At 34.0% G+C, this 11,283-nt stretch overlaps 2 protein-coding genes across 4 annotated transcripts; one reads left to right on the top strand and one right to left on the bottom strand.

Moving 5' to 3' along the window:
- The first annotated feature begins 932 nt into the window (after window positions 1–932).
- LOC123911063 (cullin-3A-like) lies at window positions 933–4,795 on the top strand. Its single transcript, XM_045962400.1, has 2 exons — window positions 933–1,130; window positions 2,484–4,795. Exons 1-2 carry the CDS (start codon window positions 1,012–1,014, stop codon window positions 4,522–4,524), a joined length of 2,160 nt encoding a protein of 719 aa, XP_045818356.1. The 5' UTR covers window positions 933–1,011; the 3' UTR covers window positions 4,525–4,795.
- Window positions 4,796–5,392: 597 nt separating this feature from the next.
- LOC123908657 (DExH-box ATP-dependent RNA helicase DExH18, mitochondrial) lies at window positions 5,393–10,278 on the bottom strand. 3 transcript variants are annotated; one of them, XM_045959365.1, is made up of 4 exons: window positions 10,063–10,263; window positions 7,668–9,863; window positions 6,025–6,099; window positions 5,393–5,712 (listed from the first exon to the last, which is right to left on the bottom strand). In XM_045959365.1, the coding sequence occupies exons 2-3, from the start codon at window positions 9,851–9,853 to the stop codon at window positions 6,039–6,041; spliced, it is 2,247 nt and encodes a 748-aa protein (XP_045815321.1). In that variant the 5' UTR covers window positions 9,854–9,863; window positions 10,063–10,263; the 3' UTR covers window positions 5,393–5,712; window positions 6,025–6,038. The 3 variants fall into 3 exon arrangements, with proteins under 3 accessions (XP_045815321.1, XP_045815319.1, XP_045815320.1); XM_045959363.1 differs by having other exon boundaries at window positions 7,668–10,278; XM_045959364.1 differs by lacking the exon at window positions 6,025–6,099 and having other exon boundaries at window positions 7,668–10,263.
- Window positions 10,279–11,283: the final 1,005 nt, after the last annotated feature.

Here is an 11,283-nt window from a genome sequence, read left to right as displayed (position 1 = left end):
GTTGATTAGATTGGGTTCATCGATTATTATCTATTTTATAAAAAAGTTGGATAGATTTTATAATTGGTTTTAGAACCATTTTAAATAATAACAGGTTTTTATTATAAACCAATTTCTAAACTAGTTTGAACTGAACCAAATTTTTGGTTTTAGATGAAAGTGGTTTTGGTTAAGTTCATAAACCACAAATTTAGTTCTAATCTGGTTCGGTTCATAACCATGCACACCCCTACTGTAACATGATTAAACAAAAATTCATCAACTATTAAAAGAAAAAAGCAGAAAACAAAATTGATTCAAGCATATGATTGAAAACGATAACATTAACACATGCATCAAAATAGAAGAAAAATTCACTAGTAAAGATACTCGAACATAACTGAGAGATGAGATGAGAAACGAGATAATTAACTAGTCCGAAACGTAAAATTGAGGATTAACAGAAATTCATCAACACATCTGACGGTAACTCTGTAAGTGCACAGAATCGCTACCAAGTAATAAAGTAGTAAGTTTATCGTTCTCCATAGGGAATTGTGTCAAGGTTATTAGTTTCGCTTAGGAATAAGGATAGTTGCCTTCGCTTTGTTTGTTTAAAAAGATATCTTTGCGGGTAGTTAGTAAAATGCAGGAAATAAATGACAGAAAAGTAAATTGCGGAAAATAAAAGGTGTGTGTGACCACACAGGGTGGTTAAGTGTGGTCGGATCCCTCCTTCTACAAGTTACACACTTGTTCCAACAAAACCTTAACAAACATTACACTCATTTTAAAACGGAGAGAGCTAAGAGTTAAGGAGCAGGAGATCCAAACTCCAGAGTTCAAGTCCTGACATAGGAGAAAAAACTAATACTAAAAACTTAATTATAAAATAAAAAAGAAAAAAGGGAGAGAGCCATATTGATTATTTTATTTAGCAGACCGCTAACTTTACTTAGTCATTAAGTATAGTTTTTGTTAGCAGAGCTAATTCATTCATTACATTTTTTCATTTTCCAGTTTCTTTTAACCATGCGGAAGTTCTTGATGTCTGACCCCCATTATTCTGAAAATGCACTTAAGATTATAAAAGAGGAAGTTCAAAAGATATACAACAACAATTCAACCCGTTCCTTTCATGAGCTTTACACGTTTGTTCATCTTACTCACTTTTTCTTTTCAAGCCGATATGCTATGCATGATAATTGATGATTATAGTTTTTGTGATAAATGATGATATAGTTTTTGATATTTTATATATGATGATGATGATATGGATATTACATGTCTTAGATGTGGATTTTTCTCAAGAATTGTTAAATTTTAAGATGTGTAATCTTTTAGTGCTGTTGTTTTAGAATTACATTTCAATCTTTGTGGAATTTGAGGGTGCTAAAATCAGGAAATACCTTAAGTGTTATAGAAATTGAGTTTAGGGCTATTAGAAATTGATTTTAAGCTTATCAGAATCGAAAAAACTTGTTGTTGTTTTATGAGAGAAAAATAATATGAGGATACTATATTGGAAGGCAAAGAGCTATGTTTATACTTTATAACATATATCACCCCATTACAAGTACTTCACTGCTATGTAAATAGAGCTGAAGCACTAATGCAATTTCTCTTAAATTACTTATTATGTAATATCACAGTAAGGCGATTATCTACAAATCTTGCCAAGTTAGCACATCAGTTACTTGATCATTAGTCTCCACAGGGACTGATGCAATATTGATGCCGTTCAACAATTAATATAATTTTAAATAAAGTCGTTGACAGAGTTTGTTTATGAGAAAGTACGAAAATATAGTGATGGTAAAGAAATGATTAAAATCACAGAGAGATAAGTTTGCTGGGATTTAGACATCGCTAACTCATTCGCATGTATTCCCCTAATCAGTTATATAGATTTTAGTCATCTACCAATATTATCACGTATCGCTCGTCGAATGTTTCCGTGTCTGGATAACGCCGAGATATCTATTGTACCTATTAACCTCCGATGTCTCGGATCGTCAATCAATACAATAACACTAAGATTCGATACTTCAAGTGAATATTAAACCTAAATCTATCTCTAGAATTTAGACTTTAATAGATATCATCCTAGTTCTTAGATTCAAAAGGTATATGTCTATAACAATTTAAATCCAAAGATAAAACATTGAAATCAAAGATAATATCAACCTTAATAGATAATCTAGAATCATACATAACACCATGATCAAGATAAACACATACTAATAAAATTAATTACATCTAATCCCAACAAAAGTGTCTTTAGCTACTCATTACCATGGTAGCCTTGTCACTTGGTTTAAGAAACATAAGGTTCATAAGGCGGTGCCACTTGACTGCTATGTTGTTTATGCTTAATGTTATCGTTTGTTTGTACATGTTGTACGTCGTTATAAATGGATATATAAATGTAGAATGTTGTGAATTAGCAACCCTATGTGTGTGTGTATGCATATGAGATTTATATTCATAATTTGTTTGTTCAGGAGTGCTTATCATATGGTGCTACTGAAAGATGGGGAAAAACTTTACTGTGGAATTATGACGACCTTGGCTGCTGAAATAAGAGAAATTTTAGCATTAATTGAATCTGCTGGAGATGAAAATTTCTTGGAAGAGCTCAACAGGAAATGGATGCACCATAAAGTGGCATTGGGATTCGTCCATGACATACTGTTGTACATGGATAGAAATTTCATAAAAACAACCCAGGGTACAATAACTATTCATGAAATTGGTTACAGTCGTTGGATAGATTTTGTGATCGGTTCCAAAGGAATTCGTGATAAGCTTCCAAATACACTTGTTAATCTTGTGCTTAGAGAAAGGAGGGGTGAAGTAATTAGCACAGGCTTGACGGGGAACATAACTAAGATGCTAATGGATCTCGGTATGCCTGTTTACGAGAAGAACTTTAAGAAGCCTTTTCTTGCAGATTTTGAAGTTTTTTATGGTAGTGAGTCCCGGGAATTAATTAACTCTGGCGATTGTCGGGATTATCTGATGGAAGCTGAGAGGCGTATAAATGAAGAATGGGAGAGAGTATCTGACTACTTGGATCCTAGCTGTGAGTCAAAGATAATTAGAGTGGTAGTGAAACAAATGATTGAAAATCATATGCAGACACTTGTTCATATGGAGAATTCAGGCCTTGTTAATATGCTTATGGGTGACAAATATGAGGACTTGGAAAGAATGTATAACTTGTTTTCCAGGACACCTTCTGGACTGACAGTTGTTAAAGATGTCATGACTTCTTTTATACGGGATACTGGTAAGCAGTTAATTATGGATCCCGAGAGATTGAAAGATCCTGTGGATTTGGTGCAGCATCTTTTGGATTTGAAGGAAAAATATGACAAAGCTATTACATTGGCGTTTAACAACGACATGAAATTTCAGAATGCCTTGAACTCTGCATTTGAATATTTTATCAATTTGAATGCTCGGTCTCCAGAGTTCATTTCTTTGTTTGTGGATGACAAGCTTCGCAGAGGGTTGAAGGGGGTTGGTGAGGAGGATGTGGAGATTGTACTAGACAAAGTAATGAGGCTTTTCCGGTATCTGCAAGAGAAGGACGTGTTTGAAAAGTATCATAAGCAACACCTAGCAAAAAGGCTTCTTTCAGGGAAGAACGTATCTGATGAGGCAGAAAGAAGTTTGATTGTTAAGCTCAAAACAGAATGTGGATATCAATTCACTTCTAAGTTAGAGGGAATGCTTACAGACATGAATACTTCTTATGATATGATGCAAGGTTTCTTAGCATGCCATGGTGCTGAGTTGGGAGATAGCCCTACACTATCTGTCCAGGTGCTTACAACAGATTCATGGCCTATTCAGTCCAGTCCTCAATGTAATCTTCCATCTGAAGTTCTAGGTGCATATGAGAAGTTTCGTAATTATTATCTCGGTAAACACATTGGACGGAGTTTGTCCTTGAAAACTAATACGGGGACTGCTGATTTAATGGCTACATTTGGCATGGGCCGGAAGCATGAGCTGAATGTTTCCACATACCAGATGTCTATACTCATGCTTTTCAATAATGATGATTGGTTGAGTTGCAAGGAGATAGAGCAGGCTACAGCAATACCCATGTCAGATTTGAAGAGGTGCCTTCAGTCTTTAGCTTTAGTCAAAGGCAAAAATGTTCTTCGGAAAGAGCCAATGAGCAAGGACATAGCTGAAGATGATGCATTCTTTTTCAATGACGAATTCACTAACAAGCTCTTCAAGGTAAGGATAGGGACTGTAGCTGCGCAGAGGGAGTCTGAACAAGAAAGTGTAGAAACTCGGAAAAGAGTGGAGGAAGATAGAAAGCCACAGATTGAGGCAGCAATTGTGAGGGTAATGAAAACTAGAAAGATTCTAGAATATAATAACATCATCGCCGAGGTCACAAAACAGCTGCTGGCACAATTTTTGCCTAATCCTGCCGCTATTAAAAAAGGGATTGAATCCCTCATTGAGCGTGAGTTTTTAGAGAGATATACGGACAGAAACACGTACCGCTATCTTGCTTGAAGCAGTATGTGCTTTTATTTCCCTGTTAAAACATTTTTATCATGGAACCTTTGTGATTTTGTCTGTCATAAGTTTGAGTGCTAAATTTTGTTTGCTTGTCATGTATTTTGTTGATTTTGTTGTATTGCACTGCACTCTTTTCCTGAAAAGGTTTTTAACGAGGCAGTTGCGGAATAAATTTTGCAATACTTTTTATTATTGGTGAGGTACTCTTTCATAAATTGAATTGTGTTTTCAAAATATTTTTAATTTATATTTTATTTTATCTGTATTTACAAGTGTATATAATTTGAAGGTATCTGATGTTTGTTAGTTTCTCCATGGAGTGTTCTCCAAGTCATAATGGAGTATTTTCAATTTCTGTAGTGTTATTATATGATTTTTTACAGATTTTCAAGTCTATTTGAAAAACTTCACAATGAAAAAAAAAATGCTTAATAATCAATAATATAGAAGGCTTGATTCTATTTGCACATGTTTTCATTTGTGTGGTGGTGATATTAGTTGATTATGGTCAACGAGTTGTTTGTTCCATAAGTAAGATACAATTCTATGCCTTAAATGACCTTAATATGTTGAAATATGTATAGAAAGTAATGCATATACTTTCATAAGAAAATATAATTGAATTAAAAGTCGTGTGTAAAAACAAATTTACACAGACGGTGACAAAATAATTAACTCTCATTAGATGTCACAAACAACATTACACTATACACTATGGTGGCAAACTAGCGAACACTCATTAGATATCGATGACGTATGTCTTTTTTGTTTTGTATTAACCCTCTGGTTTCAAAAATTTATATAATTTATAGGTAAACCAAATAAATTTTATATATTATTTTAAAAAAATCACAAAAATCAGTTAAGTCATAATAAAAGCTTGTTCATATCTTGGGGCTCTAGCCCTCATTTCTAAAGGCAAAAAGCCTCTTTAGCTACAAAAGGATTAAATAATAACAATTTTAATGAAGCCTACAACAAAATTTCTAGTCTACACAAGGATAATTAAATAATAACAATGCTCCAATTTTGTTTATCTAAGAAAATAAACAGATGCACAATGCCTAGTTCCTACTTTCTTTCTTCTCCCCTCTATGAATGTCAGTATGCTTCATTCCTAAAGTTGTCTTTTTTCCTCTTTTTTCTCTTCATAATCCTATTGTAGTGGTTGTTGATTATGATCTGCACACCAAATATGAAACCTCAAAAGTCATGGCTTGGTAAGAGAACACAAATTTACATTTAACAAGAACAAAAATTCATAAAATTAAAACGTGAAACTTCATTGTCAAAAAAAAGAAGTGAAACTTCATATGTATTTATATATGCCAAATACATTCGGTGGTTCTTTATGTTTCACGTTTGTAACAGTTAGGTCATTTAAGGTATTCACATATTCAGTAACATTATTTACAGAACAATTCACAAAAATGTTGGATTCCATGAGTCTTAATATCTCTAGGAAAAAATGAAAAGTTATCCATTGGGAATTACCTCCAAGGTCATCATCATGTTACAAAATTTATTTTCTTTGAACGGTTAGAGTGTGACGAATTTTCACTCCATTTCCTGAACAATAGAAAAATATATACGTAGTTAGTAATGAAAGATTAGGGAAATAAGGAATGTTAGACAATATGAATCAAAGACGTCATTTTACGCAAAATCCTTCAAACTTTATATCAGTTTTAATGCTGAGTTGTACTCCCTCTGTCCCAAAATAATTGTCACATTTTACTACTGCACATTTGCCGATGCACAATTTTGATCATTAATATTTTTAGTTGTGTATTATGAAAAATTGATATTTTGATAGTACTCATGGAGACAAATCTAACAAGATCTCATATGCTAATATATCTTTATACATTAGTAAAAAAATATGGTCAAAGTAGCTTGTATGAATAGTGCACACAGTCAAATTGAGACAAATTTTTTGAGACGGAGGGAGTATTTCACAGCAAAAATCTGAAATAGTTCTCCTACACATTCACGAATGCTGGTGTATAAATTATCTAAGTGTGTGACAAATTTTGTTTTACTCATATACCTAGCAATGCCTTCATGTTTACCCTTATATGACCAAAGGATTGGGCAGAAAACAATTTCTAGCCAAAATGCATTGCTTACAGCTTCTCGGTCTCTCTCATTTACAGCTTTAGTGGAACCTTGACGCCATCTACCTAGATGATCTATCCTTGTTTCTCTGATGATCTGATCTATGACCGGATGTGTTTTTTATAAAATTCTTGTTTAGTCATGGTTACAGTTTGGCACTAGTTTTGCATTACTTGCGATATGGTGCCAATTTGTCTGATATGGTGCCAATTATGTCGTCGTTTATATCAGATAGCTGACCCCACCTGATGGGATAACTCTTGGTTGTTGTTAATGATCCGTTTGCACACAATCACACTAGGTTTTTTTCCTTCCTTAATTGTAATATGGACAACATTTGTCCCAACTGCAATTCGGTCTCGACTTTTGTTCATGATGTGATCTATCAAAGGGTAAAATTTGTAACAAGCTTACGGCTTAGTAGTATCTTAGTTTATTTCATATGATTGGTTTCTTATATTAAAGTAAGATTAGTTTACATAGTTTTGTTATTATCATGATTTGTCTGCCTATGCTATCCAGATTTGGACTTGGAGTCGTATGTATAAACTAAGGTTAATGCTTAGTCTTTTTGTATCACAAATCATAATCTTAGTTAATATCAAACCATATTCATATTTCAAAGTCTTTATTCTTTTAAGTTCTTCATTTAAAACCCTACAAAATCAACACATAATTTCGGACTGCACGCATTAAATGCGTAATGCAGTATTTACTTTGTAGCCCTCAAAAGGGCCACAAACCATAGGAAGCTTTTTCACACATGTTCTACACCCTATATAAACTGTTAAATTAACAAGTCTCCACAAGGACCTTAATCTAATTCTAATTTGCTCACTAACTTGATTATTTATATATAATAATTTTGAATAAACAGGATCCATAACAAATTTTTCTATATATCTCAAAGCATATTATTGTAATTAATCCTAGAGACACTTACTGGTCATATAAAGGAAGGGTAACAGTAAAATAGATAAATACCAAAACAAAGAAGCTATATGATGAAGGGTACTTACTTGTCATATAATTTAATAAGAGACTGTGGTCTTGAATATTCTTGAGATTCTTCTTTTGGTTTCCTTATGTTCCTTGACTCAGGTTTCCAATTTGCTTTGCTGAGTGATTCACCAAGTAAGATAGCAATGTCTGAAGCCATTGCCTCAGCTTTCTTCGCATATGGAAATTTTTCCTCATCAAAGTGGTTTGATAACCATAAATATGAAGATAATATTTGATGCTTACTCTCAAGGTCTAGAAGTTCTGTATCATTCCGGGCCGAATATTTTGGAATGCCCATAGCTATGTTTACAGGAACCTTCTGATCAAACGCTGTAGCAAATCTGAGCAAGTGGTACATAGCTTTTGGGTCCCTAACATTAATAGGGGCAAAACAGAAGTTAAATCGGTCTTCTAAAGATAACCCCCAAACCCTCTCTAACATATTAGAGATTTTCTTTATATGATCATGTCGACACAAGAAGTACGATCCGTCCAAACGGCAATTTTCACCGAATTTTTCTAAAAGTTGGCTGAATGTCATGTTAGGAAGTTGGCTGGCAAACAATTCGACCTGCTCATAATAAGGAAAAAGGCCAACCTTCGTCACATGATCAAATGGTTGTTTCAAACACTCGATCAAGTAATCCAAATCATCCAAATGCAAGGTAGTGACGAGTCCATCAGGATAAAGGCATCCTCTTCGACCAGCCCTCCCTGCAATTTGCTTAACCTGTGACGCTGGAACAGGAAGAATTTTGTCACCATTGTACTTCGAAAGGCTATTAAAAATCACCCTTCGAATGTTAAGGTTCAGGCCCATCCCCACTGCATCACTAGCAACTAGAACGTCATATTCGTTATTTGGATCATTGAACAAATTAGCTTGTTGCCTACGAGTCTCCGGTGGCAAAGCTCCGTATATCACACAACATTTATGATTAGTGTGTTTCTCGATGGCTAACTTAACCTCAAATATCTCTCTCCTTGAGAATGCAACAACACAATCCCCAGACTTAATATTTTCAAGATTTCCAAGCAGTGTTTTTGCTTCAACCACCAACGGTTTGAACCTCTCATAATGTTTCTCATGCAACTCATCTCCTGTGTCTTGACAAATTTTCCGAACAATATCCAAAACACTAGGATCACCGCATACATGTATCTCATCAGCTTTCAACCCAAGGAGCGCTCTAGTCCAAGCATACCCTCTACATGGATCTGTCATCATCTGAATCTCATCAATAATAGCCACATCATACAATTCCTGAGTCGAAGCCATTTCCACAGTACACGCAACATGATTTGAAAACGGGATATAATTCTTCTCTTGACCGGTTAACAAACTACAATAAACACCCTTGGCATTAACCTTATCAAAAACTTCCATAGCCAACAATCTAAGTGGACTGCAATAAATACCCTTCTCCGCCTCCATAAATCTCTGCAAAGCATTATAAGTTTTACCACTATTGGTAGGCCCACAGTGATAAATTATCTTCCGTTTCATGGCCCTCGCAAAAGGAAACCAAGTGTGAGGTTTCCTGAGGTCTGCCGACTTAACCATTTCCCTAAACTTCTTGATCTCATCAATAAAATTCTCCAAACAAAACTCAACAAATACAGGAAACAAAAACCTCACAGCTTCATCACACGGACCAAGCGAAATCAAGTACCTAGCAACATCTTCAGGACATTTCGACCTGAAAAAGTTCTGAAACTTGTGTGCAGCAGTTGGATAAAACGACAAACCAATGTAAATAGCAAGTGCCTGATTCGAAGCCCAACCTGATTTAGCAAAATAGTGGAACACATCTTGCAACACTTCCACCTCAGCTCTAATCAACTTTGCACCCTTTTCCACACTCTTAAGCTCACCATACAATTCAACAGGATCACGCGACACCACGTGCGTAAAATCAACCTCACTCTTCTTCTCTAATTCATTACTATGCCTAACATTATCATTACTACTATCATCGCTACTACTACTATTATCACTACATTCTACAGAATCAACAATCTCTGAATTGCATTCATCATTGCCATTATCTAAAACAACCCCATTTTCAGATAAAGCATAAACATCATCACTAACCTCATTACCAAGCTCAAAATCAACATTGTCACCAACACCCTTTTCGAGTTCCGTCTCCAAAGCAGTTTCTTCGCCACCCTCCTCGCCGTCTGTTGAAAAAGGTCTCATGGGAAGATTTCTACAGCCAGAAAAATTCAAACTTTGAGACAAACCAGGAACAAAACGAGAGTTCATCAAATGGGTCGAAAAGGAGCGAAAATGGTCATAAAATTGAGAATTTGAAGATGAAATCAATGAGTGATTGATGAGAAGAGCTTTGAAACTTGAAAAATATCTTCTTTTTCGAGTGCATAAGTAGAAAAGTGATGAAATTGGACCTCTAGCCATTGAAATTTGGGAACAGAATCGAATTTGTTCAAAAGGGGATAAGCATCTGAATTAGGGTTTTGAAAATTGATATGAAGCAGAAGAATGGAAAATGGGAGAAGGAGAGTGAAGGGAGGTTAAACCCTTAACAATGGTTGGTGATGGATGGATAATGATATGTGCCGCCATTGCAAGTTTCTGAAGAAATTAGGTACAAGGGTAGTCTTGGAAATTTATCCAAGGAAAGAACAAATTTATCTTAATTTATTTTTGGTGAATAAATTTTTATTTTATTTGTTCACTATTTTATTTATTTATTTATTAACTTTTTCCTTTTTGGTTTTGATGAAAATAGAAAACTAAAATATTCTCACGTGAACATAGCTCAATTTATATTATATTGAATATTGAAATTACGGTTCGAACAGACACCAACTTATTTATCTTTAATTTAAATTTTTTAGCCACTACATTCTTAGACAAAGTTTTTTCTTCTTCCATTTTATATGTAAATTTTTTATATTTCTCTTGTCATATTTGTTTTATTTTAACTAACGATTAGATATGGCGCGTTCCGCGTCTGTCTGTATCTATTATGTAAATTCATGTAAAAAAAATTAAAGAAAATGCATGTCTTTTATTACGGTAAATTTGTTAATAAAAAAATTTTGTTGCTCAAAAGAAGAACAAAAAAAAAGACATGTTTATGTTATGGTGAATTTGTTAATAAAAATTTTTTGCAGCTCAAAACAAAAATCAAGGTATTGTTGATATTATGAAAAGTCCACACCAAAATTTTTTGTATCATCTTTTTTTTTTGTGAATATTTTGTATCCTCTTTCTATATAGATATAGATACAGATAAAAATTATCATATTGAATAGTTAATTTTAGTTTCTGAAATTAAAAATGAATATTACAATGTTAAATTTCAATAAAAAAAATTGACTAAAAACATAAGAGTTTTATTGATTGGTAAAAAAATGACTAAAAATATAAGAGTTTTTTATTTTTTTTATTTTTCACCACCAGTTTAATCTGGTTCGGGGATTAGTTCTGACATCAAGTGGTTTCGGTCCCCTCCCAATCGCAATTGCGGGGTATCAAATCGCAGTCCTCCCTATCAAGTTCAGCGCCTATCACCACTACCTATCATCATTGAACCGACGGAAGTTTGGCAAAATATAAGAGTTTTATTGCAATGAACAATTTTTATTTTTTTTACATGAATT

Source organism: Trifolium pratense, linkage group LG2 (assembly GCF_020283565.1).
Source record: "Trifolium pratense cultivar HEN17-A07 linkage group LG2, ARS_RC_1.1, whole genome shotgun sequence".
NCBI lineage: Eukaryota > Viridiplantae > Streptophyta > Magnoliopsida > Fabales > Fabaceae > Trifolium > Trifolium pratense.
The sequence above is the reverse complement of the archived record's forward strand: the minus strand, read 5'-3'. Positions and strand labels throughout refer to the sequence as shown.

Excerpts from the sequence above, each read along its gene's own strand:
- LOC123911063 (XM_045962400.1), top strand. The coding sequence starts at position 1,012 with ATGCGGAAGTTCTTGATGTCTGACCCCCATTATTCTGAAAATGCACTT. Across the intron at positions 1,131-2,483 it reads TCCTTTCATGAGCTTTACAC|GAGTGCTTATCATATGGTGC; the intron begins GTTTGTTCATCT and ends TTGTTTGTTCAG.
- LOC123908657 (XM_045959363.1), bottom strand. The coding sequence starts at position 10,072 with ATGGCTAGAGGTCCAATTTCATCACTTTTCTACTTATGCACTCGAAAA. Across the intron at positions 6,100-7,667 it reads CTTATTAAATTATATGACAA|GAAATGGAGTGAAAATTCGT; the intron begins GTAAGTACCCTT and ends TCTATTGTTCAG.